The sequence below is a fragment of the Mus caroli genome, unplaced genomic scaffold (genome assembly GCF_978045245.1).
Source record: "Mus caroli unplaced genomic scaffold, Mus_caroli_1 scaffold_18, whole genome shotgun sequence".
Classification (NCBI taxonomy): domain Eukaryota; kingdom Metazoa; phylum Chordata; class Mammalia; order Rodentia; family Muridae; genus Mus; species Mus caroli.
The window spans coordinates 78,602,514-78,628,950 of NW_028227273.1; the positions used below are offsets into that span (position 1 = coordinate 78,602,514).

The window sequence follows — 26,437 nt, forward strand, 5'->3', positions numbered from 1 at the left end:
TGTTTTCTCCCCAATTTGATTGGTATTTAGAGACGATAATGGAAAATGAAATGCAAAAATCCAGACAGGAAATATGACGAGGGGTCTTTTGACATTGAATTTCTGAACCTGGGAGTTCTGAGTCCTCAGCCTTCCACATTTTTCTTGCTAGTGAACCCAAGGTTCAGAAGTTAAACCCTCCAAGTCCCGCCCTTTTTATACTACCCTATGCTGCCCCTACCGTTAGATGGAGAAACTGCAGGTAAAGGTTAGTGGAGAGAAGGCGATCTGGGGAGGATAAGGAGCCCAGATGCTTAGAGTTTTGTTTTAACTAAAGAAAACAAAACAAAACCGCACTCTTGTTCTAGAATGAGTGAGCTGCCGTTAACTACCTATGAAGCTCAAGAATCACCCTGGAGAACATAGCTCGATCTCCCCTCCCCCATCTCCTTCCACGGAATGCAAAGGACGTCGTCCTGAAACATTTCCTGAGCCAATTCTTTTACAATACACTTTCTCATTTGGGTCTAAGGGGTTTCTTTCTACCCTTTCTCTCGACATGAGGCCAAGTCATATTAGCACCTTAGGTGGACAGGAACGATAACCCTCTTGTGCTCGCACACGTCCAAAGGACCATCCCTGTCACCTCCTTCACAGTTACACACAGTTGGAAGACCCTAGAGGATAGTTGAAGGGACGTGCTTTTGAGGGCACTGATGGACAGCTATAAAAAGCGAGGAGAAAAATCGAGGGGAGGGTGTCTGTTGCCCTCGTGGCGGCGCGGAGTGCGAACACCGCACGCGTCCGGGTGACAACTGGTAGAGTCCGCAGCAGGACCGTGATGAGCCGGGTGGGTAAAGGCAGCGCTGCGGGCCTGGAGGGCGGCGCAGAGGGCGGCGCTGGCGGCGTGAAAGGCGCCTTTGTGCAAGCCGGTGTGTAGGACCGCAGGAGAGGAGAGAGCAGGACCTGGAAACAGGGGTAGAGGCGTACCATGCTCCCTGCCGTCGGGTCTCCAGCAGGACAGTAGGTTAGAACGGTGGACTGGGGACCGGCGCTGCAGAGGTTGTCTGCCTCTGTGGCCGTGGGGCAGGAGTGGGAAGAGAACAGTTTGGAGGAAGTTGGGGAGAGGGACCTGTCTCCCCGCCCTCTCCGCCTAGGTGACAGAGAGGCCCCGCTGGCTGGCGGGGTGCAAGCACTGCCCCGGCAGCTCACTCGGGAACCGGCATCTGGAGAGCGGCCCCCGGGTGGAGCCGCCCGCCTGCCGCCCACCTGGGGCAGAGTGGCGGGCGCGGCGTGGCCTCCCTCCTGCGCCCCGGCCGCGTGGCTTGCGGCTTATTTTCCCAGCTGGCAAGCGTCGCGCTGCAGACAAGGGAATGCCTGTGGTGAGTTGTTTATTTTGTTGAAGTTTGCGGTGGGCCCGGAGGACGGTGGGGGGGGGCGAATAGCAGGCAGCGGCCGGGACTGTTTTGTTTAGGTCTTGGTCCACCTGTGTGGTATAAATCTGCCAGGCTCCGGGCTGTGGGGTCCAGGGTGAGAAAGCCCTGGCGTTCCAAAAGCTCCTGGCCACGTTTAATTTGCAATGCCTGGAACCGACTAGAGTCTAAGGAAGGCTGCTCCCCAACCCCCAGCTTTCCGTAGACGCTTCCCTAAGGGACAGTTGCCTCCTATGACCTGGGAACAGCTGGCCACTGAAGTTTCCCCATTCCCTTCCCCATTCCTCGGGGGTAATGGAGCTGAAGCTTTAATGTGAGAGGAGCCCAAGAAAACAGAGACAAACTTATCGTGGGGGCGGGGGTGGTGTGAAGTTCGTTCAGGGGTGTTGGGTCGGACTGCTTCTACAAACTGGGATTCTGTGTTGGCCAATTTCCCAAACTAGACTGGTGAAAGGCTGGCTGGCTCCTGAGGGAGCCCATAGGAACCCCTGGGGCTGATGTTAGTACAGCCTCGGCTTCGTTTGCCTGGAAGAAAAGCCTAAATACATTAGTGAGAGGGTAAAGCTTTTAAGGCCTTCTTGGGAGTGAGTGGCTGGCTAATGAGAGGTTAATTTTGTTTCGAAGGGAAGGCTGTGCTGGTTTCCTGAGATAAATGGACAGGAAGCACATTACCTCCAAGCACTGGCAAGCGGCTCCCAAATGCTTTTTGCACCTGCCGCTTCTAGCCCTGAGAGCCAGAAGCGAGCCCTACTGGAGTCTGTTAGGGATCAAGGGGCCCGGGATGCAACCCCTTGCACTCTCCGTGGTCTCTCTCTCTTTCTCCAGGGGTTCAGCGCTCACACGGAGCCCTGGGGCTCTTCTCTTACACCTAGGTCCTGCGTGTTCCGGAGCTCGGGGGCATCCTGATCCCGCTGAGCCCCTTCCAGGTGCAGAAGGGTTAAGAATGATGTAAGTACAAGCCAGGGGCTACATGCTGCTGGACTCTGGGCTATTCCAGCCCCTTATTTTCAAACACTGTGGAGCAACGAGCAGCAGGGGAGCCCTTACTCCGGAATGGGTTACACAAATAGCTTATTGCAGGCTTCTCTGCCCTGGGTGAGCTGTTAAGCAGAGACCCTCATGTTAGGTTTCTGGGTATGGAGATATAGTACCTGGGGAACAGTTAAGACACTATGTAAGGATTTGGGAAATGAAACTGCATCATGTTTAGAATCTATTAACGTTTCTGGCATCCGTTTTAATTACCCAATTGCATGCCCATGGTGTAGTATGCTTTGCTGGGTCTCTTAGATGCACTGTTCTGGTCTCACCACTCCTCGAAAACAAAGGGGAAGAGAGAAAGAATGCAGATGGCAAGACACAAGGTGGATTTTGGGGTTGCTCAAGTTTCCAGTCATCTCATTTTTTTTCCTAATTAAAATGTAAAACTTTTATAATCCTCACATTTGTTCTAGCTTCCTCCCTGGATTTTTCTTTGTCCCGTTCCAAATTCTGCTTTAACCTGCTGCACGGGAGCTTTGATGCGTGGCCACCCTATAACCAGCCATTCAACATGCTCTTGATTTCCAAGCTGATTTCAAATCTTGCTAACTAACATCCAGGTTCACCCCAAACTGAATCTTGCTAACTAACATCCAGGTTCACCCCAAACTGTATCAATGGACCCGATGTCATGAAAATAGGAACCACCTTGTACTTTATTAAAAAATATATATATAGCGTTTTCCTCTAGCAGCTGAACACTTACGCTGTAATAAAAAGTGAATTGTTAGGCATACATGTCTTAAGCTTGTCAAATTTTACAACAGAGGTGCAATAAAACACCTTAAAGATGATTCCCCCCCCCCCCCCCAGAATTTTTTCCTTGCTATCAGGATTTGAAGCAACTCGAGGGTGCCCTCTACTGATAAGAATATCTAGACCCCCTTGTATTTAAAAAAAAAAAAAAATACAAGATAGTGCAGAAAAAGCAAAGTCATCAGCAGAAAGACTCCAAATTGAATGTACTGATCTCTAACCTTTTGTTTATATGAAATGTAATAATAGCCTAATGTACGTTTGGGGATATAATTAAATATTGAGGTAAGAAAACTCTACACTTTGCTGTTAATCAGCTATCTAAAAGCACTTAAAATCTTTGTATAAGAACATTTTGCCTGCATGTGTGTCTGTGCACCATGTGTGTGTTTGGTGCCTGTGAACGTGAAGGGGACTCGGATCCCCTGGAACTGGAGTTACAGACTATTGTGAGTTGCCGGTGGGCATTGAGAAGTGAACCTCAGGTCTTTTGGGAGAGCAGCCACTGATCTTAACCACTCAACCATCTCTCCAGCTCCAAGCTAAAAGAACTTTTAAGAAGAGTATCATGTGATCACTCTTTAAAAGAAAGATGCTTATTAATATTTTCTGAGCTGTATTTCATCTATTATATGTAGTAACTGCAAGATGGTAAAAATGTTTGTCCTGATAGCATTTAGTATACACCATTATGTAAAACTGACAGATTCTTCCAGCCCTCCCCCCATGGAAAGTCATTTCTCCAGGCAACTCTGCGGCTATTATTAAGCATATTAAAGATAGACATAAGGCTTGGATTATATCTTGAGTAGTGAAAGGTGTGTTTACCACTTGAATCACCATGGCCTGTAATAAGTAATGAAAGATTACAGTAAAAACAGATAGGTCTCCTTCATTAGGGATCTGGTGGTTTGAGGAATCTACAGTGTGTCTAATGAATAAGATGGGGAGACTTAAGGCTTGCCCCCCAATTACCCTTGATCATTGATCAGCACACTGTAACATGTGGAATATTAATGTGCCTGTAGTTGATAGGAGATTCCTAATTAGAGATTCTGGGTAATGTAGCAGGTGAAGTTGCAAACTGTAATTTAGATTGCGCTAAGTGCATTTTAAATGCCAGTCCTCAACAGTTTGGAGAATGGCAGAGGCAGGGGGAAAGTAAGCACTGACGCCACTCTCCAGAGGAGATGCCACTTCACACTATCTGATGACAAATTGGATCCTATCGTCAACTCCACAAGTGCTTTCTTTTGTCTCCATTTACTAGCCTTTTTCCTTGGAGATAGTTGGAGGGGTTTTGCCCCAGGTTTTGGAGGACAACTCAGGTAGAAACAGACCTACCATTGGATTAATTTAATAGACTGGAAACTTGTGGAAAAGCCACCGAGCAACAAGAAATCGTGGCATAATTGCACTGCATAAAAACTCACCACTCTCATTAATCTAATTACCTTGTAACCGAACACGTTGAAGTTCGCCCAATCCCTGACTCCCATTCTCCGCTTTGAAGCTGGGAAAATGTCAAAGAAACCAAAACACCAGAGCCTCAACGCAGCTGCCAGCGAATTCCGCTGGGAGCTCAGTCCACCCATCATCTGCTACGGACCTCGGTGTCATCTGAGTATCTAACGCAGCTCGGATAGACTCTTGTTCTGCCAAGAGACCCCAACAAATTTGCTACAAGGTCCAACAGTTGCGATTGGCTGAGACAGGGTTGGGGGTTGAGGGGGACCTGCTACACAGAGCTTGGGAAAGCGCTGGCTTCCTGCAAGTAGCTGAATCCCTCAGGAATAGGAAAAGGAGTTGGGAAGGGTCATTAAAACAAGGAAGAAAAAAACCAAAAACCTAGGAGGAAGCCGAACCTGAAGCTCATTAATTCAAGGAAAGGTTAAAGGCCGGTTCGCTGTCGCCCATTTCTATTGGGTAACAGAAAACCGTGATCGCGGAAAGGGTTGGAGGAAAAAAAGCACAAGGAAGCCGGCAGGAGGGAGGCTGAGCCCTGAAGAAGCTGCCCCACCCGCGGGCGGCGGACACGGAACTTGAGTGAGACGCGAGGGCGGGAGGCACGCTCGCAGCCAATGGAAAGTGAAGGAGGAGGTTGGCCGGGGGCGGGGCCTCCAAGGATTGGTGGGAGCCTGGTGGGGCGGAGCTAAAGTGCGGGGCTGAGATTGATTGACCGTGCAGGCCGCGGTGCGGAGCTCTCCGGGCCATTGGCTGCTCCGGCTGGTGAGGTCCTTCTGATCCACGCACGTCGAGCCCACGCCAGCTGGGGCTCAGCCCTTGAGCTCCCGGCTGCCGTCGGCGCTCGCTCACGGTCTTTGTATCTTTTTCTCCCGCCTCTATCTGCCTGCCCGCCACGTCCGGCCGTCTCGATGTCTCTGCGCCCTGTTGCCGCCTCCCTGCGCTCGCGACGCCCTGCTCATCGCGGCGGTGGCGGCCGGTCTCGAACGCTGGCCTGAAAGGAGGAAGAGGAGGAAGCGAGGCGTGCGCCCCGGCCCATGCCGCAGTCCGAGGCCCGGCCTAGCCACTGCGCCCGCGCCGCCGCCCTCGCAGGAGCGCACGAGACCTGCATGGACGGGCATGGGCGTGAGAGCAGCACCTTCCTGCGCCGCCGCCCCCGCCGCCGCCGGGGCTGAGCAGTCCCGCCGCCCCGGGCTCTGGCCGCCGTCGCCCCCGCCGCCGCTGTTGCTGCTGCTGCTGCTCAGCCTTGGACTGCTCCACGCAGGTAGGCGCGGGCCGGGTGGGGAGCGGGCCTCGCGGGCTTTGTTCTGGGTCCGGAACGCCACGGCCCTGGCTTGCGAGCAGGGCGCTCACCGTCGCGGGTTCACGTTCCTGCCCTACGCCTCTGGCCTTCGCCCGCGACAGCCGGTGGTCGGGTCCCAGCGTGCGGGGCCCGCGAGCGGGACCGACACCCCGGGCCTTTACTGCTCTCAGCAGGAGTGTTTACTGGGGCCCGCTGCGGATCGGGTTTCCACCACCCTGGTCGCCTGCGAGCGGAGACTGGGAGCCCTGTGCAGTTTCTCCTCTACAGCTGGGGGTGGCGGCAAAGCCGGGAATCGCACACGGTGCAAAGATTTGCACCCGAGTTTGGGGGTAAATTCCGAAGAAACTTAACCGGGATGTCTTTCGGTTTTGCGAATGCTGCTTTGAGAGCAGAGATTGGCGAGTTGAAGACGTGCTTTGAGGGTAGCCTTGTGTTTTCGGTTCCTAGCGGGCTTGACAGATGCTTGCTGTGGTGTGAAGGTCTGCATGGCCCCTGCCGAGGAAGGAATGTGCCCTTCGGATGGATATACCTGACCCTGACCCTTGTGTGATGCCTATTTTTTATTTTCTTTACAAGGAAGTGCCGTATCTTTTTAGAACTTTGCCTAGAGCGTTAATTTCCCTATAATACAAAAATTAAAAGGATCATTGTTTTACATAGGTTTCTTTGGAGGCCCTTCCGCTGAATCTGGAGAATCCTAGTTTAATATCACTTAGCTGTACTGAAAACTTTTTATGTGATAAGATATACCAACCGTGCTAAAGTAGCTGAAAGGCCTTTTAGGTGGGATAAAATAACATTGAAGAGACAATTCTTCGAGGTGTTATAACAGCTGCATTGTACCAGTGTCCCTTGGGGAAATGGACTAGTTGTGCTAATGTAATAGCCAGTTGTGGAATGATTAAGGCTTTGAATTAGTAGCTTTAGATAGAACCTTAGAAAAATGTCTGCAAGCGGTTTCATGGAAACTTTTTGTTAATGTTCCAGTATTCAGGAGTGTTGGGGTGAGAAATATGTATCCATTATGTCAAACTGTGCGTTTCATGAAAGGGAAACTGTTTCCAGTTGCTGTGAGGTCCTGACAGGGTCGGAGTGTATGTAGTTCCTGAAGACTTCCTTGCTACCCTGTGAAAGACATGAGAAACTGGACTAAAAAGGTTTACCGAATTGAGATGCTTTGGACCACAAGGTTCCTTTCAGTAACTCAGACTTCGCACACATTTAGATTGAACCCAAGGGTCTCATTGCTGTGAACAACTTGCTGAAGCGGAGCTGCTTTTGAGAGATCTCTTTGAAGAGTAGTTCTATTTGAAATGCAGGGGTTCTTTTCCAGACCAGGGAACCTAGCCAGTGCTACTTGCAGATGGACCGCCATATGTTTTACGTCTGAGTCCATATCATTTGCCGCTGTGCCCCATATGGCTCCATAGTTCACTCAATTCAGCTTCAGCAGAGCTCATTTCCTTTACGATAACCTGGCAATTGTGCCGTCGTCCTGGTGTGAAGGAAGCTGTCTTGCTTATGTTCATTAAAAAATAATGAAACGAAAGCTCTAGACCACGAAGCCTTTAGCACTTACAGTAACTGGCTGAAAGTACAAGACACGCCAATTGTAGATGACCTGACACCAGAATACGACATTTTTCTTTGCAAGTGCATCTTTTGAATTCTGCCCTTGGGAGATGGCCTGCTTATTTTCACATGTACTTTATCTTATGATTTTATTCTAAGAAGACCTTTGCAGTTCATGAGTGAAAATCACATACAGGCCTTCTTGCTTACTCAGGCCCTCCATGGCCACATCCTGGAGAGTGTTTCTGCTCTGCATTGTCTTGGCATTTTGACAGGAGGCTTACATTACCGCTTCTAACAGGCAAAGTGTGCATTGTCATTATAAATTCATGAAGCTTGGATATTTCTGGGTGTATGCTACAAATTAGTCATTATACCGGAGCCTGTGATGGAGCTGAAAATGCTGACCTCAAAGCATTTTCTCCTCAGTTAGCCTCCTCCCTCTGATCCTCACACAGCCAAGGACTGTTAGGCCCCTCAGCCAAAGCAAACGAGCTGTTTTTGTATGTGATCTCTAAGCAGTCAGCACCTACCCACCGTAAAAAAAGGAAAGCTTGAGAATGGGGGGTGGGAACAAAAACAAAAGAACACTGGGGAATAAATGCTGCATCTTCTTCCTCCTAAACACTGGGGTTCTGTATCTCCCTGCTGTCCTCACTTTTGATATTTTATGACTATTTGAAATAATTATAAGTAACTGTGTGCTCAGATAGATTTTATAGACCATAAAAAGAACAAATAGGCCCTACAAGTTTAGCGGAAAGTTCTAGTGCTGTCATTATTTGAGGTCCAAGAGCTGTTCCTTAGGGAGTGATCTTGGCCCTGCTTTTACTGGTTTTGTGCTTGCTGTGTATCTTATTTTAAAAGAAGAGTGGTCTCATTGCCACCCGCTGCTGCTTCTTCAGCTATCAGTGGCTGACCTTAACGCGACTGACCTTAATGCAAGTTAGTTGTATACAATCCCACCAGGACAAGGCAAGACCTTGGGTGCCCTTTTCCCTTGAAGGCTTATGGGATGGATGGTGAATGGTTTGATTGTTTTGTTCTTCGGTAGAAGTAGTTGAAAGTAAATCCATTTGTTTTCGAGACAGGGACCTTGTAAATCGAGCTGTCTCTGTCAGCGCTGCACTGAACAAGCCCTGAATGGACCAAGCTCATGAAGATGACTTTGTCATTTTTTTTTAAAGTGGTCTAGTGAGTGTTATAAGTCCATAGCTCCAAAATAGTAAAATAATTTTAATCCTCTCTATTCTGGTAAACACGAAAAGGAAGGCTCAACTGGGTCTTTGAAATCTCACAACAGTGACAGACTGTTACCCTCCCACACTTCTCTCCAGCTAAAGCAGAAATAAGTTTACCATTTAATTAAAACTTAAAAACATTCAGGCACCTTTCAAATCAATATAGAGATTACTAAATGATGTTTTTCATCAGGTGAAAATTTAAGTACTGATATCCTGAAGTTTATTGTATCCACATATTGTAATAATTACATATTTAAAAACAACCGACTGACTTTAATCGGGCATGGTGGCATTCACCTGTAATCCAACATTCTGGAAGCTGATACAGAAAGAGTGCAAGTTCAAGTCAGCCTGGGCTACAATTCAATGAAACCTGCCTTGTCTCCGAACAAAAACAAAGCTAGGCCCTGGAGAGATGGCTTATCAGTTAAGAGGCCGCTCTGCCAGAGGATCCCAGTGTGATTCCCAGTACCCACATAATGGCTCAGCCATCTGTAACTCTAGTTCCAGGAAATCCAACACCATCATCTAGCTGGCCTCCGAGGGCACCAGGCATGCGTTTGATGCACAGACATATGTGCAAGCAAAACACTCATACATATACTAAACACACACATACAACTAGCCAAAACCAGTGGATAATCCAGTGACGTCAGCCCCTCCCCCCCCCAATACAAAATGTGAGACATTGTTATGCCTAGAAACCATGCAGCTGTTACAACAACTTGCACATTCTTTAGAAGGGGATGCTGCTAAGATGTGAAGATGTTAAGCCTTCCTTCCATAAGTTAAACACCTAGAAGGAATTTTAAGTAACAAATATATGTTACAGTTCATTTTATACAATTTGAAATAGGCCAGTGTTTCTCTTCAGGAAACCTTTTTGAAACAATATGTAATCAATTGGTACACATGACTAACAGTGTTTTGTTTTGTCTTTTTCTCTTGTGCTTTGAGACATTTAATGAATTGCTCTATGAGAGACAAGTGACAGATAATTTGGATTTTTTTTTTTAAATACAGAACTTTTTATACTTGGGTTTTCATTTTAACTTTTTCTTTAAACTGTTTTTAAACTTTTTTTTAACTTTTTTCTTTTAATTGAGTTAAAAGGGAAAGTGAATTGTGTATGTTCACAAGCACACACACACACTAGGAATTCTTGACTCTACAGTTCTCTGATTCCACTTTGAAAAACAATTTTGATGTGGCATACTTTTTTAGTTGTCTTGTGCTTGTGGTTTGCTTGAGATCTGTGTGCCAGACATATGTTAAGAGAGAAGTAAAGTTGGCTCTTGGTCAGGTGAATCACTTTTTTAGCCAAGGACTTAGGTCTTATAGGAGCTGAGGCGTTGTGGCTGGACGGTTTGATGCAGCTTATTAGTAATGTACTTCGGAGAAAGTACAGTGACTTACTACTTGATTTTTTTTCTTTTGGTTTTTCTAACCTTGTAGCCATACAAAACCAGGTAGAGATATTTTAAACAAACTATAATTTAGCATTTTAGCCTTTCTTCGGGTGTGTAGGCTTTAATCATAGCTGTGTGCAGAGTGTATCTCTCCCACTGCTTTTTAAAGCAGATTACTCATACAGCTTTAAAAAATCAAAACAGCCCATATCTTTGACTTTGCTTTGGAGCAGAAGACTCTTTGTCAAAATAGCAAACAAGAAACAATATTTCATTTGCAATTTTAACCTGGTGGTTATTTCTAGACTAGACTCTTGTTCAGTTACCAAAGGCCAAGCTTCAAAGTTTCAGTTAACTGTATCCAGTTTTTCTCCTGGTGGCTTCATTTGAGAGACGTAATAACACAATATAACCTTATTTGTGAAGGTGTCTTAAGATGGGAGTATATGAGATAGAAAAGACAGTTCCTAGGGAGAATGGCATCTTCCCATGCTGGCCAGGAAGTGATGATCCAGTTGCATGCTTGATCCTGCCTTCTTTCCCATAGGTGATTGCCAACAGCCTACTCAATGTCGAATCCAGAAATGTACCACAGACTTCGTGGCCCTGACTGCACACCTGAACTCTGCCGCTGATGGGTTTGACTCTGAGTTTTGCAAGGCACTTCGCGCCTATGCTGGCTGCACCCAGCGAACTTCAAAAGCCTGCCGAGGCAACCTGGTGTACCATTCTGCTGTGTTAGGCATCAGTGATCTCATGAGCCAGAGGAACTGTTCCAAGGATGGACCCACATCTTCCACCAATCCGGAAGTGACCCATGACCCCTGTAACTACCACAGCCACGGGGGAGTCAGAGAACATGGGGGAGGGGAGCAGAGACCTCCCAATTACCTTTTCTGTGGCTTGTTTGGAGATCCTCACCTTCGAACTTTCAAGGATCACTTCCAGACATGCAAAGTGGAAGGGGCCTGGCCACTCATAGACAACAATTACCTTTCGGTTCAAGTGACGAACGTGCCTGTGGTCCCCGGGTCCAGTGCAACTGCTACAAACAAGGCGAGTATGCATCTTCCCCCCCCACCCCCCTTTCCATTCAAGTTGTTCGGTTCTTCAGACAACTTATAAAATGTGTTGTTATAAAGGCCTAGTTTAGAGGAACCATTTGTATATCTTCTTGGAAAGTTATTAACAAGGTTGGTAAAGGTTTGAAATTATTTAATGAGAAATTTTCTCTGGCATGTAAGATGTGGGTCTAAACTTAAGTAGACAATGATAGGAAGGATAAAACATAAACAGTGAAATCAAGTTCTCCAGGGAGAAAAGGCGGGCCTGTTTAATGAGAAAAACATGTGCCCTCCCCACTGATGTCTTGTGAGAGCTCATGTGTGTGAGAGAGACTGTTCCCGAAGAAATCCACGGTCAAATTCATCCGATGATGAAAGTGGGTGTTCTGAATAAAGAAAGCTGTGAAGCCTGGGGCAGTGGCCCATCAGGAAACGTACTTTATTGGAGATTTAGAAGCTATAGTAAATGTCATGGCCATAAGCCAGGCTTCCCAGTGGCAAACCCACAATGGTGCTTTAGTTACTAACCTTTTGGTAACCAAGGAAGTTAAGGATTGGCTGTTGCAGAACAGTGCTATATAAGCCCTGTGTAATCTCACACCCTCTTTTAACACTTTAAGTCAGAAGCTAAGAAGAAAGTTGGCAAAATTAAGTTAGGCTTACCCTGAACCAGTGTCTGTGCTCCTTGTTTGTTGATTTTGAAGAAATTGATCATGTATAGGGAGAAACCTTTGATACCAGCTGCAAGGTACTGATGTCTTCCTGCAATGCAAGGTGGAAGAGAGTATGGGGAGGGTCTCCAAGTACCAGTCAGGGCTAAGTAACTTACCTTTTGTAAATAAAGTCAAAGGAGTTTCTCCCAGTGTCCAACTAAACTCCCTCCTTTCCTGTCTTCCCCAGCCACGAACACCACAGTTAGACTATCTCATCTTGCTTTAATTTCCTGTATTTATTATATCTGCTCTTTAGTTGTCATAGACTAAATATAATTGACCAAGATCAATCTTTTGAAGTCCTGTGGCTGTTCATTTGACTCCTGCCTTTGCCTCCAAATGTGTGGCATATTTTTAAGTGAGTTTAAATTATTTTACTTGGCATTTTGTGAAGGGAATTTTACAACACCTCAGGAGATATCTGGAGACACCCAGGAGTGTCACAAATCTAAAAATAGAAGTCATTGCTCTTGAGCACAGAGACTGTTCCAGCACAGCAGACTTTAGGGGATCTCCAAAATGTTTATACTTCAAACCTGTAAAATGTCAGGCTTGCCTCTTGCCTTAGCACATTCTACATCTCAAAATAAAGCTTTCTTTCTCTGGCTCTATATGTTTATAAATAACTTTTCTTTCATAGATCTCAGACTAAATCTGGGTTGGTAAAAGTTAGATTATAAGGACATATGATTAGTAGGCTGGCGAGATGGCTCAGCAATTAAGAGCAGCGACTGCTCTTGCAGAAGACTGGGTTCAGTTACCAGCACCAGCTTGACAGCTCACAACCATGTGACTCAGGATCCTTAATCTGATGTCCTCTTCTAGATTCTGAAGGCACTTACATATATGTGCATGTGCATATGCATGTGTGTGGTGCATATGACTCAAAGCACACACTCACACACACACAAAATCCCTTACGATGATACATAGCCATATAGTGTGTGTGTATTAAAAAACAAATGATTATGAAGTTGTAAGCTAGACCATTGCCAAAAGTCTAGGAGTCTAGGGTTACAACAGTCATAAGACACCTCAAACATGGCAATAGTTATCCATTGTTCAAATAGCTGAGGATTTGGAAGACTTTTGTTCAAATTAAATAATTGTTATATATTCATATACACACAGAGAACAATTTAGATTAGCAAACTAATAATAATATTAAAAAAAAAAAAAAGAAAGAAACAGGTCTGTTTCTTGATCTGGTAAAAGCCAAATTCTTTGTTCTTTCAAAATGGAGGAGACCCTTCTGACAGGGATTCCAGAGGACAGCAGCTGGATTGTGTGCTTTCTCAGCTGTGCATTAGCGCCCTGCCCCCATGCGCTCAGCCCTGCTCCGTGGTCCTCCACCCCAGCAACGGCTGGGCTGCTCGGCTTTAGTTTTTGTGTTCTCCAGGGTGCCCCTGTATCCAAAGGGCCAGTTTCCATGCTCTGTCTCAAGGCCAGTATGGTACGTGTTGCTGAAATCAGCAAAGGCCTACGATTATGCAGCAAACCTGCCTTTAAGGACTTTAAAGAAAAAGTGGTAATAAAACTAATAGCAATGAGGCTTGGTGCCTTACAAAACACGTTCTAAGCAAAATCTAAATTCTTTTCTAAATCTGTTTTAAAATGCCTTCTCTTTATTAAAAAAAAAAAAAAAAGGAAAGGTTTTTCTTCATGTGAATCTCAGCACACGGCAGCCTTCTCCCTTTTATCTCTGTGACAAGTACCTGAGGAGAAGCAGCAAAAAGGAGAGAAGGGTCATTTGGGTTTTAGTCCTAGCTTGACTGAATCTACTGCTTTGAGCCTCAGGCAAGACAAGATACAAGCATCCAGGTGTCCAGAGAGAGGAAAAGAAAAGAAAGATTGCAAGCTTTGAGACTAGGGACAAGGTGTAACTGGATGGGGAGGTGGCCAGCTCCTTCCACCTAGATGCCACCTGCTTTCCACACCATCCCCAAATTCTGTCCTATAGGAATCCACTAGGGGTTATTCCATCAGCTAGAACCCTTCCGATAAACAGTAGGGTACCAACCCAGTCTTCCGGAGGTATACTTCATTTTCTTACTGAGAATTGCTGGACCTACTCAGACCAGTGTGGAGTGAGTCAGCACTGTACAAAGCTGAGCTCAACCTTCCCTGTGTGCTCAGGCATTTTCCAAGCCCTGCATGCTGTATCAGTGTACTTAAAGAGTAACTATGCCAGGTGGAAAGCCAGCTGAGAGGCTAAAGTGACATTGAAACATCCATGCATCTCACTGTGAGAAATGCTAAGACAACTGGCTTCTGGGAACCAGGCTTCTTGAGCCAGCTCCCTGCAAGTTGAACTTAGTGAGGTCTCTCTTTCAAACATATCTCCCACCTGTCACCAAAGGACACTGAAACAGATTAAAGTAAGATGAAGTCACTGTCCTCTGGGACATTTATTAACTACACGTTTTTCTCGTAGGAGCAGTGAGTGAATTAAGGCAGGTAGGCCTGTGGTCTAATGTGGCTTTATCTCTCCTCATCCACTCCTCTTGCCACACACTGGCTCTCCCCTCCCTATGGGTAAAGAAGGGCTTGTTTTCCAGGTGGTCACAGTGTGCACAAGTATTTTTTCTCAGAGACTCCATGTTTTTGTTTATACCCTTGCTCGCTGGAAGAGACTATAAGCGTAGACTAGCTTGCCAGGTAGATATGTTGCTCAGGGTGGGGAGCCAGGGCAAGTTTTTCATCTCTCCACCCCGGGGCTGCAAGAGTCTCTGGCACACCTACACACATCACCTCATCTCAGATAGACATCTTCCCCACCTTCGGCTGTGAGAGGCAGATGCAGGCATGCAGGCACTGAGAACGTGAAATGGGGGGCGGGGGGGGGGGGAATGGCACTACAACTGACGTTAGGAGCACAAAGAGAAAAAGGGTTTCCTGTTGGGGAAGAGGCAGTCACACCTTGTCATTTCCAAGAACCACATGGCAGCGGCTGGCCTGTACCTCACATGCCCCAGAGGAGTCAGGTGACCTATCCTAGGGACGCCTGGCTTGCTTCACGTTTTCTTTGCCACTCTCAGACTCAACATACCCATTCAATGTCTTGGGTTTCTGTTCTTAAACAAAGGTCCTTAGAGAGGATATGTAAATGCATGGTCTCAGACGGTGGTTAAAAAGTAAACTTCTTGATCCTTTCGTATGTGCCCATGTATTCAAGTTTCCGAGAGAAGAGTAGAGTTTAGTGGTGAAGAGTCTGCCTCCTGTGAGTTACCTCCTCAGACCTACAAAGAATGAAAATGAAAGTAGACATTTTTTAAATCCTCAATCTCAGGCTAGCAAAATGGCTTAGTGGGTAAAGCAGCTGCAGCTAAGCCTTACAACCTAAGGTTAGCTCCTGGAACTAAAGTGGTAGGGGAAGCCCGACTCTACAAACTGTGCCCTGATTCCCGCATGAGCTCTCCATGCAAACACATGATAAACTGGTAGAATGTAATATAGAAACTAAAAGTCAGTCAGGTTCTCAAGTACGCCTTTCAAAGTACTTCTCAGTTTAAATACTTTGTTGCCTACCTAACAATGGCTGTGTTTTTAGTAATGATTTTCACAAGTATTCATTTGCTTTATTTTTCCCATTAATTTGTATGTAATCATATTCTTTCCCACTTCTCTGGTTTTCTATAAAATACTTAAATCTCATGTAAACAAATTAGAAGTACGGAAGATTGGGAACCACACATCCTGGGCTCTTTCCTTGAGCCAGAGAAAGGGTTTGCTGTAAGGCAGGTTGCCTTTAAGAAAGAGGTTGTTCCTTGGGCTTCCCTGAGCCAGGTAACTATTGGCCAGGTAGGACACTTCTAGTTCTTACAGTGGCTACCAGCTCCTGCTATCCTGTGGGCGGCGCCCAGTGCCTAGCCAAAACAATTTCATAATATCTATACATCTCAAATTCTTTAGCTGCTTTCTTGGAAGTTCTGAGAGGTTCCATCAGACATGCAGAGAGCTTGGTTTTCTTTCTTTTTGGCTAATGTCTTTCTCGAGCTGTGTAGCCTAAGGTTTCCATTCTGATAAAATCCACCAGTGCTTGGCAGCACTAGAACATGTTGTGACCATTTCTTTCTGCTAGCCCTTAGACACTTGCACAGCAAGAGTGGCCATGCAGAGCATTCTGGGTTATTATCTATTGCTTAGACATGCCCACGTTGCACAAGCTTTCAGCTGTCATTTTAAATGCATCTCCAGATCGAGGTTTGGAAATCGGTCCTCTCTTGACCTCACACCTTAGAATATTTTTTTTCTTGTATCCAAGTTTCTACAACGATTTGTTTTAATAACTATAGATACCTGTGAGCTACACAGTAGTGACCTTTTATTTTTATCAATGACGATGTTCCTCTTTCGCTTTGGTTGAATTGTGCTTAGAAGTATGGACCCTATTCCTGCATGTGATGGTAGGCATGGTGGTGAGGGGCCTAATTTTAGAAGTATCTAGTCATTGAAATCTGAGATTTGCTTTTGATATATACATTTGTTCCGTATGATCCTTCTTAACTACAAAGATACTAGTTTATAGTTGTAGCTCCCTTGGAGTAATAATTTCTGATAAAAATGTCATTAATTTGGTGCTGCTGCCTTTGGGTTTGTTGTTGTTGTTGTTTGTTTGTCTGTTTTTCTTAATCATCATGTAGGAGATGTAGGGGTGAATGTAGCCTTTGCATTGTCTGGGCACATACCTGAAACGTACAGCATCAGGAAAGGGTAGATTTGTGTGCAGACCCAGCTGTCTTAAGAGCTTCTTGGTAGAATGCATTGATTCCCAGAGACATTAGTTAGCAGGTTGACACAGGTGTCAGGAAGCAATACAGAGAGAGCAGCTGCTGTGGGGGTGTGTCACGGGCCATCATCCAAGGTGAACCCCTTCTGCTTTGCTTGCTCCTGGGACTTGGCACTTTGGCTTCCCATCTCCCACAGTTAGTGCCCACCATCCGTATCTCCACCGTCACTGTCTTGATTAACTTTCAGGGTCCCATCTAATTTTTAAAACCCTTGTTAAGTAATATGTTAAACATTTTTGTCATTCCTGAATTTTTATCTTAGAAGCAGCACTGAAATGTTAAAGAATGGGTTTTAGAAGAACAAATGAGCTCTGCTTCTGGGTGAAACCGGGTCCGCTGTCCCTCTCAATTTCCGAAGGGCTGTTGTTTGTACTGATTATAAGGTGTTAGCCGCAGGAACTACGGTGTGGTATAGTTTCTGTACACTGCCCAGAGGCAGAAAGCTTTCCAAGTGCATGTTGGAGAAGAAAGGGGAAAGGAGGATTCTCACTGGGTGACTGGTGTGTACAGTGAAAGAGCATTCTGTTAGAAGGATGGCCTCCTTGCTTAGTCTTTATGCTGTGTTTTCCTGGTTTTCCCACATGTGTTAAAATACTCTGGGTAAGAAGTTCTTTGCCATCTTTTAATCTTCCTTCCTGACACTGCCCACTCCCTGAGTCCCAGATGCCCTTGGAAGGAGGAGACCTTCTAAAAATCCCCCTTGGTAAGTGAAATTAAACAGGTTTGTCCAAGCCAGGCAGGATTCCTTGTGTGGTGTAGCCTCGGCTGCTGCAAAGCAAACCCGCTCTCCTCCATCGTTTAAGGCAAGGGCAGGAAGCCAAGTCTGATACACAACTGAGAGTCAGAACTTGTTTCACTGTCAAGTTTCCAAATGTCTCTCTCTGCCCTGTTCAGTTTTCTTTGAGTCAACCTTTTGAGGGCAAGGATGAAGAAGGAAACGCTGGTGGTTGGTTCGAATTCCCTTGTGATGTTGCTGCTGCTGGCTTCAGTTAAGGCTCACCAAACACTTTCTGCCTCTGTGGAATGTGGTCTGAGAGTTACCTAACTGTGTACAACAATGAAAATGAAACACTGAAACAATGAAACTGCAACAAAGAAACAGTGAAAATCCAACAATGAAAATGTTCTCTTCCCTGGTTTGTCTTTATTTGTTTTGACTGCCATGAAACTTGCCCTTCCAGTGTTTGGATTTTGTGTTCTTGTGGGTGGAGTAATTTAACAAAGTGCTCAGTCTGAGTGGTAAGGAGGAAGAGCTAACACACCTAAGAAAGATTAAACTAGACAGCCTTGGAGTGAACCTATGATACTGGGGGATCCTAAATAGAACTCAAGTGAAACCAGCTTGCTAGAGAATGGGACCTCTTTCTCTTCCACTTCGCTGATTATTTCAATATTTGGGGCTGGGGCTGGGGAAGCGGGGAGTCCAGCTAATTCTGGTAGGTCTCTCTTATGTTGGCACACTGTCTGCACTGTGGATGTGATGGGTACCATAGCGTTTAAACAGAACTTCTCATATCCCCTGAAAGTGCTCAGAGTTCAATCTGGACCCACAGACATTTGTCAGGTACTGACGTCTTTCCCCTCTTCCTACCCAGTCACAAGGAGATTTTTTGGTCAGTTACTAACCAATTCTTTTTTTTTTTTTTTATGTTTTTTTTCGAGACAGGGTTTCTCTGTATAGCTCTGGCTGCCCTGGAACTCACTCTGTAGACCAGGCTGGCCTCGAACTCAGAAATCCACCTCCCAAGTGCTGGCATTAAAGGCGTGCGCCACCACGCCCGGCTACTAACCAATTCTAACAGTTTCAATCCTTTTCTTTTCTGTCTTTGGGAACTTGATTGAACCTAGAGATGTCAAGAGTGTGTGTATTGTGAAGACGTTGAGGATTTTTCTCCCTCTCCTAATGCAGAGAAGTAATCAGAGGCTACGCTTTCCTACTGTCCATCGGTTTGGGAACAACAGTGGAACCTCTACCCTGAGCACTTGGAGGATCTGTAGTCCTGTCCTTTATCCAGAGAGGATGCCTCCTGGAAACTGGGACCTGCTGTGACAGATTCTGCCTAGCTGAGGCCTACTGCCCCCACCACAGCTCTCAACCTTTGAAGTGTTTTTAGCCTGTGATCTGAAATAGTGGCAGCCTTAGTCTGTAATACTTCTCAGCCTCCTCCTAGTGCAAACTGTGAACCCAGACTTTTGGAGGTTTTGAAGTTGCTGAGATGTGCAGGCCCAGAGGGCTTGCCTCCTCATGCTCTGCATGGTGTTACTCTGCTGTGTGGAAGGAAGTTGGCTAACTTCCCCGTCTCTCTGCCTATTTACGCTTCCCGCCTTCCTTGTTTTAATTATATAGAAACTGGTTTTTGAAAGTTGGCATTTCTGTGCTTGTCCGTTTCGTGTGTTATCCCTGGGCCAGATTGCTTTCGTTCTCAGAGCTTTTTCCAGCAACTGGGCTCGGTGCATCTCTGGACCACCCTAGCAGCCTTCAGCAGTGGGTGTCCTTCCCCTTTGGTTTGGCTTCTTAATTCTCCATCTGCTGCCAAGTACCCCTTCAGCGGCCAAAGCAGCCCCTGTTCTTGCTTGTGTTCATTACCTAGGGCAACACTGAAGGCTGCATCCTGCCCGTAAGGGCTCTGAACATTGAGCTCTGTAGAAGCAAACATGCTTGATACCTGTTTTGTTTTGAAGGTATATATAACCTTAGTCTTGCCTAAACCCTAAAAGGAATCTAGGGTAAGATTTTTAATATGCTGCTCACCTTATAAACGTGTGTTGTCTTAACTGTTAGTACATCGTCCTAACCAATAAAAGCATTTAACAGCTTATACTTCTGCAATTCTTAGACTTTCTGTGAGTATAATATTTGTTGTAATCTAAATAGTGATTGTAAAATTGCTTTCCAGTTTATTGAGTTTACAGCTTCCTAACAGACCATCTCCCTGATGCTTTGGGGAAAATTGTCAGTGACAGCATATATCTACCACCCACCATTTAGTATACTACATATAAAATCTTGTCTGGGCTCTGTCTGCATCAAATTGTTCAGACAAAAAGTTAATCTAAATGTGTGTGTGTGTGTGTGTGTGTGTGTGTGTTTCCTCCCTGTTTCACAAAAGTGAAAAATAGAGTTACCCTCATTTTTATATAACTAAAGGTCAGTTCCCTCCTTGCCTACACAGAAGAGGCCCGCCCCAGCTACAGTCCACACTCTGGTGACCCTGGAAATAAAGTAAACTACCATCGAGGGCCTCAGCTTTTTCTAGAGCTTCCTCAGTGAGCTTCTTAACATTGAGAAAAACTGGCCTCATGAGTAGAATTTGGGTGTGTTAGGGATGGAGACAAAGCCAGTGTACTGAAGTGTGCTCTGCTGTTGGAATGATCTTGTTATTCTGTCTAGAGGATGTGCAGGCCCGAGGGAGCCTGAGCCCAGGCTTGGTCTTCTTCAGGGTCTACTGTTTTTTTCAACATAATTACACCCAGGTGACTTGACAACGTGGACATATCAGTTAATTAGATGAAATAAAATTCATTTTAACTCCCTTGTACATGGGCAGAATTTTGACCAGATACTAATCAAATTACCTTTCAAGTCCATCTCATTGCTTTGGGTTCATTTCTAGCCCCGTGTTTAGCTCTGAAAGCCCAGTTCTCTTGTTGAGGATTCATTCCAGAAAGCTCTTTGCACTTGCGATGCTAAGTGGGCTAACTGAACCCTGCTAACTGTTTTTCCACAATGTATTTAGAGCTACAGAATATACAGAGAACTGACTTTGTGGACTTGTGTTTTAAAACCTGAGTGTGGTGTTTTCCAGGCTAATAGTGTACCTTGGGAAGATTTCTCTGTATACTGATGAGGCAGGGCCTAGATTTTCCTCAGGACTTGTTCAATTCCATTTCATGTATTTCCTTTACTTGCTGGCTGGAAAGAGAGGCAGGCAGGTGCCCCTTATCCAGTGGTACCCAAACTGTGGGTTGTGACCCTCTTGAGCATCTCAAACACCTTTTTCACAGGGGGTGGCCTTAGACCATTGGAAATCACAGATATTTCTATTATGATTCATAACAGTAGCAAAATTACAGTTATGAAGTAGCAACAAATAATTTCATGGTTGAGGTCACTACAACACAAGGAACTGTATTAAAAGGTCACAGCATTGGGAAGGTTGAGAACCGCTCGCTGTTCTTCATTTTATAACAGCCCTTAAGTTCCTTGTGTCTTTCCTATGTGGAAAGGTTGATTGGTAGCTGCCTCCCTCTCCTCCTCATAGACCTTGTGGGTGGTGGAGATCTCAGGAGTGAGATTAAAAATGAATGAGGAGAGCTAGAGTAGTTTGTCTAAGGCGAGGTTAAGAGGAACTACATGGAGGAGGCTTAACAAAAGACATCGATGTTTTAAATGCACAGAAATGCCACCCATCAATAATAAATGGTGTGGCATGAGCAGATGTGACAAATTGAGTTATTACTGAATATGGATCAGTTAGTGGAGGGGAAGCAAGCAGCATGCCCGGTGTTTTACAGTTTCTAAGTGCTGAGTGAAAGCTGTAAACAACTTGAATACCCATTTTAGAGTTGTGATGGCTGCTATGTGAACATTCTTAAGGTTTGGAATTTGCAAAAATTCCAGTGAAATTTTGTATATTTTTAAAGTGAGAATTAGTACGGACGAACAGCTTTGCTTCCAGGAGAGGTAGACAATCTAAAATGGATTTCATGCTGGTCACAGGTGAGTGCTTGCTTGTTGAGAGCTTGTGTTGTAATTGTTCTGAGGAGTGGCGTGGAATTACAAAACTCAAGTCATGTGAAACTGCTACCCAGAGGTTTTTCTACACTGCATTGATTATGAATCTAGGTCCCTGCTCAGTACACACTTAAACTACAAAGGACTTCTCAGGGACCCTTCCCCATGCTCTGAGGTTCTTTCAGCCCCTTGGCATGTTGATCCAACAGATAATTCTACACACATGGCCAACTGAAAGATAGCACTGTAATTTTATCAGACAGAAAGTCTCATCAAGTAAAATGAGTAGACAAAATCTATAAGGTAGAGTAGAATATTTGATAGGTACAGGTCCAAGAGAACACTTGTTTTCCATGTGTCCCGCCGTATCACAGAGGATAAGTGGGTGAGGGGTCTTTAAAATGAAAACAGCAGGCTTGGTTAAACATGAAACTATTCCACTCATCTTAGCCTTGACGCCTGTGTGTCTTTTTTGGTAACTGGTTTGCAATTGGATAGCTCTGCTTTGTTGCCCCAACAAAAGTGAATTCCTTTTCTCTCTTCCTAATGTGAACAAAATGTTCATAGTTCTTGCATGCAATGCCAAGTTGGTTTAAACAAGTTTGTTAGACCAGAAAGACACGTTACTGAGTTGTTGAATTTTCTCAGTTTTTGACTGTGTTTCAGCTGAGCCGATCCTCAGGACTATGTAAAACAGTGTTACTGACTTGGCTTTTAGCTGTCTGTGTTGGTTGTGTTTTCTGTCCTTCACCCAGTGTTTCCAGGTACAGAATTTACTTGAATTTAATCTTTTCACCTCCTAGCAATCCCAGCTTGTCTTAAAAAAGGGACTTGTCAAACTAACTTTAGAGCCACCAAATAAATCTGTTTTATAGTCTCCTTAGATACCCACCTCAGACCGCCTCACAGGGGAAGGTCCCGTGGTTAGAGTGAGCAGTTCTCCTGAAGTCATCTCTAGTCACCTTCTCTGGCTTGTAAAGAAGGTGTTGAAATGTGAGAAGGGCTGGTCTTCGGGAAATCAAATTGTGGCTCTGGGTAATTAGGAGAGAAAGCCCAGGGTTTCACAGCACATTGTCTGGCTTTCAGTTGCAGCTGCAAACAACGGATATGAACTTAGCCAGTTGCTGCAGTGCAGCTGCCTCAGAGCTAGGCTTTGTAACTGGCTGAAGTCAAATGAAATGACTGGAAAATTCCAGTCAAGTACCACCGGTGGGAACATGTGGAATTAAATAGTGTGAGCAACTGCTGGCTGACTTGGGGAGAAACTTCAGACATGAGCTTGAGGGTGGTGGTCAGGATTTGGGGGGGCATTTCTGGCCTCTTAAACAAGGGTCCATTGTTTTGACTAGTTTCCTTGCAGGAGCTAAGTCTCATGGCATCAGAGTTTCGTGGAGTGTGTGGCTTGTCTGCCTTCTTGACTCAAGTCACCCAGTCCTTTATTCTTATTTTTTTTAATTTAAAAAAAAACTGAACAAACAAACTTACTGCATAACTGACCCTGTAACAAACTGCTAGCTGAATCTCAGAGGCTCTGTCAGTTGGTGCTGGGGGAGGGGCACACAGAACTCTGTCCCTTCCTACTTAACCTCTCCCCTCAGAAGCTAACTGCAAAACTGGGAACAGGTTCATTTGCTAGAGTTTTTTGTAATTGTTACAACAAAAGGATTCAGCAAGGACAAGGACGGTCTTACTGAGGAAGGCTTTGTGTTTATCAATGGGTAGGGGTTTTTTTCCCTCTCTGAACTATTTGCTTCATTTGGAAAATTAAGAGCTTGCTGGGAAAAGCTGTGAGGAGTCAGGCCCCTGGTGGAGTTTAGGGAAACCATCTTCTGTTATGAGGTTTGGGGCATGTTATCTCTGCCAGTGCTTGAGAGCTATGCTTGCCAAATAATTCCCTGTCACAGGGATTAAGCACTGATGCAAAACATTTGATTAAGAGACTTAAAGAAATCTCTCCCAAGGCACATGATTGGTAGTTGTTGCGGATACCCCACCCCCACCCCCAAAGAGCCTCTGTTTTGTCTCTCAGTATTTATATTAATAGTGATGAGTCGTGCAAAATGGAGATAGTCCAGTGAATGATCTCTGTAGAAGGCAGGGCTCTGTTAGATATATCATTAATTAAGTCCCTAGAAGCTTGTGTTCATCTTAGCCAGGAGCCTCCACCCTCACCCCAACTATGCTGTACTTTAGTTAGTTTTAGAAGGAGACAAATAAATGTGCTGTTCCCAAGCCTCGCTCCAAAGCAGGCGTAGGGGACTCTGCTGTGGAATGGCACCCTCCCCCCAGCTGTGTTAACTTGTGCATCTTCCACCCCACAGATCACAATTATCTTCAAAGCACAGCATGAGTGCACGGATCAGAAGGTGTACCAAGCTGTGACAGATGACCTGCCAGCCGCCTTTGTAGATGGCACCACCAGTGGGGGGGACGGTGACGTGAAGAGTCTTCACATCGTGGAGAAGGAGAGTGGCCGCTACGTAGAGATGCATGCCCGATACATAGGCACCACAGTGTTTGTGCGACAGCTGGGTCGCTACCTAACCCTCGCTATCCGGATGCCCGAAGACTTGGCCATGTCCTATGAGGAAAGCCAGGACTTGCAGCTGTGTGTGAATGGCTGCCCCATGAGTGAATGCATTGATGATGGACAAGGCCAGGTGTCTGCTATCCTGGGGCACAGCCTGCCTCACACCACCTCAGTGCAGGCCTGGCCTGGCTACACACTGGAGACTGCCAGCACCCAATGCCACGAGAAGATGCCGGTGAAGGACATCTATTTCCAATCGTGTGTCTTCGACCTGCTCACCACTGGTGATGCCAACTTTACTGCTGCAGCCCACAGTGCCTTGGAGGATGTGGAAGCGCTGCACCCAAGAAAGGAACGCTGGCACATCTTCCCCAGCAGCTGTGGGGGGTGTAGGGATTTGCCGGTTGGTCTTGGATTCACATGCTTGATCCTTATTATGTTTTTGTAGGAGTTGTTTGTTGTCTTTGTTTTTTTTTGTTTTTTGTTTTTCTGGGTTTCTTTTTTTTTTTTTTTTTTTGTCTATAACAAAATTTTAAATATATATTGTCATAATATATTGAGTGAAAAAGTATATATGTATATACCATGTATATGACAGATGTTTGTCCTGGAACACCAGATTGTACATTATGTGTTTGGCTGTTTTCACATATGTTGGTTATAGTGTTTTTTTGATTGTATCAATTTTGTTTTGCTGTTTTGTGAAATGTTTTATAATGTCCCTGCCTAGGGACCTCTTAGAAAGCACTTTATTTTTTATATATTAAATATTTATGTGTGTACCTGGTTAGTATGTACAGTGCATATACACAGACACCAACCACAGCAATCCATTTGGAGGTGACTAGTTTATACCGCCTCTGCTTGCTCCCCCTGCACTTCCCATGGCTACTGATTGCTACTGATTTACCAAGGCACTCAGTTCCTGATGGAGCTGTCTCCCTTCCTTTGAAGTGTCAATTTGAGAGGAAAGTTGTCCCCTCACTTGTAAGTCCTTTTGATTCTTAAAATGTGGATCTCACTAACGAGCCCTGTTTCTAACAATTCGCTTTTTCAGTACATGGGCACATTAGTGCTACAACTTCAGCCTTTACTTATGTGTGCATTTGAGCACATATGGCCTACTAGGGTGACCCTTCTGAAGCTGATGTTTGTTATGTACCAGTCTGGAGGTGGCCATTTCAAGTAAATACCAGGCATCTCGCTGTGCTCCAGCTAGGAACTCTTTCTCATCCTCTATCCTTGTGTAAATTGTAGTTTCCCCTCCATTAACTCTTTAAGCAAAACAAAATCAACTCAGAGGAGATCATGCTTTGCCCTCCTTTGTAATTTGTAAAAGTCACATTCTTAACTTTCTCCTTGGCTGCTTGGAGTCCTAGCAGTGCTCTCTGGCTCTGCTCCAGCATCTCCTTAACCTCCCCTCTGGATTCCAAGCACTGGCTGTTAGTGCTCCTCTGATACTGAGGTCGAGGAGTACGGCCTTAAGAAGAGAAAAGCTGTCTTGGTGTGTATTAGTATACACTTGCCTGTGGATGCCTATGCGTCCTGATGCTCATAACTAGGCATTTCACTCCCCAAGTCATCTCCGTCTTTTCAACTCTCTGCCAGCTAGCGAAGTCCTCATCAGGTAAAATCTTCCCTTGCCTCTTGCATTATTGTATTGCTGGTATCAGCTGTAAAGGGGACGTAACAGAAGACAGTGAGACTAGCAAAGTTAACTCCTGAATAGGTAGGTTTGTATTATGATAATTAAATGTGTTTTGGTTCCAAGAAGTGATACGATTTGTGTTTCAATATTTAAAGTTTTCATTAACACAAGCAAAAGATAACAAACCTTAAATAATGTTCTTGGGACAAGGCAATGCCTTTTGACATGTCCTATTGGCCAGTGGGACTAACAGACAAAAGCTGGCAGAAAACGGGGAGTCTTGTGAAGATGTGTTTCTTAGAGAAGTGATATTGCCAATGGGTGGGATTGTGTGTTGATCTAGAGGCAGCAGATTCTCACCTTGGGGGCAGTTATGAAGGCACCCTGCTTTGTATTCTTAAAGATTGAACTCCAGAGAGTTAGGACCTAGCCCTGTAGAAGAAGATCCTTCTAGGAAAGCTGCTCTAGGACTGACCAACCCTGAGCTTTAAAGCATGGCCACTTTGGTTCACCTATGTAGCCATGTGCCAAGTTCAGACGTGTCGTTAGCTATTAACTTGTGATTAAGTTGAACAAGGAAGGGAAAATGTTGGATACTTTGAACTACAATTTCTGTGCAAATATAAAAGTAAAAACAATAGACGTTTCTACAAGGACTGCCTTTAGAGTGTGTGGTTGCTACACCTTTTATTCTTTTGAGGAGAACAAAGCCACTGTGTCTACCCAATAGTTTGGAAAAAGACAGTTTGCTTATTT

General features: G+C 45.2%; 1 protein-coding gene across 1 annotated transcript; it reads left to right on the top strand.

Moving 5' to 3' along the window:
- The first annotated feature begins 896 nt into the window (after positions 1 to 896).
- Rgmb (repulsive guidance molecule BMP co-receptor b) lies at positions 897 to 25,810 on the top strand. The gene is made up of 6 exons (XM_085833343.1): positions 897 to 1,006; positions 1,137 to 1,361; positions 2,285 to 2,360; positions 5,675 to 5,937; positions 10,749 to 11,257; positions 23,825 to 25,810. The coding sequence occupies exons 3-6, from the start codon at positions 2,356 to 2,358 to the stop codon at positions 24,479 to 24,481; spliced, it is 1,434 nt and encodes a 477-aa protein (XP_085689469.1). The 5' UTR covers positions 897 to 1,006; positions 1,137 to 1,361; positions 2,285 to 2,355; the 3' UTR covers positions 24,482 to 25,810.
- Positions 25,811 to 26,437: the final 627 nt, after the last annotated feature.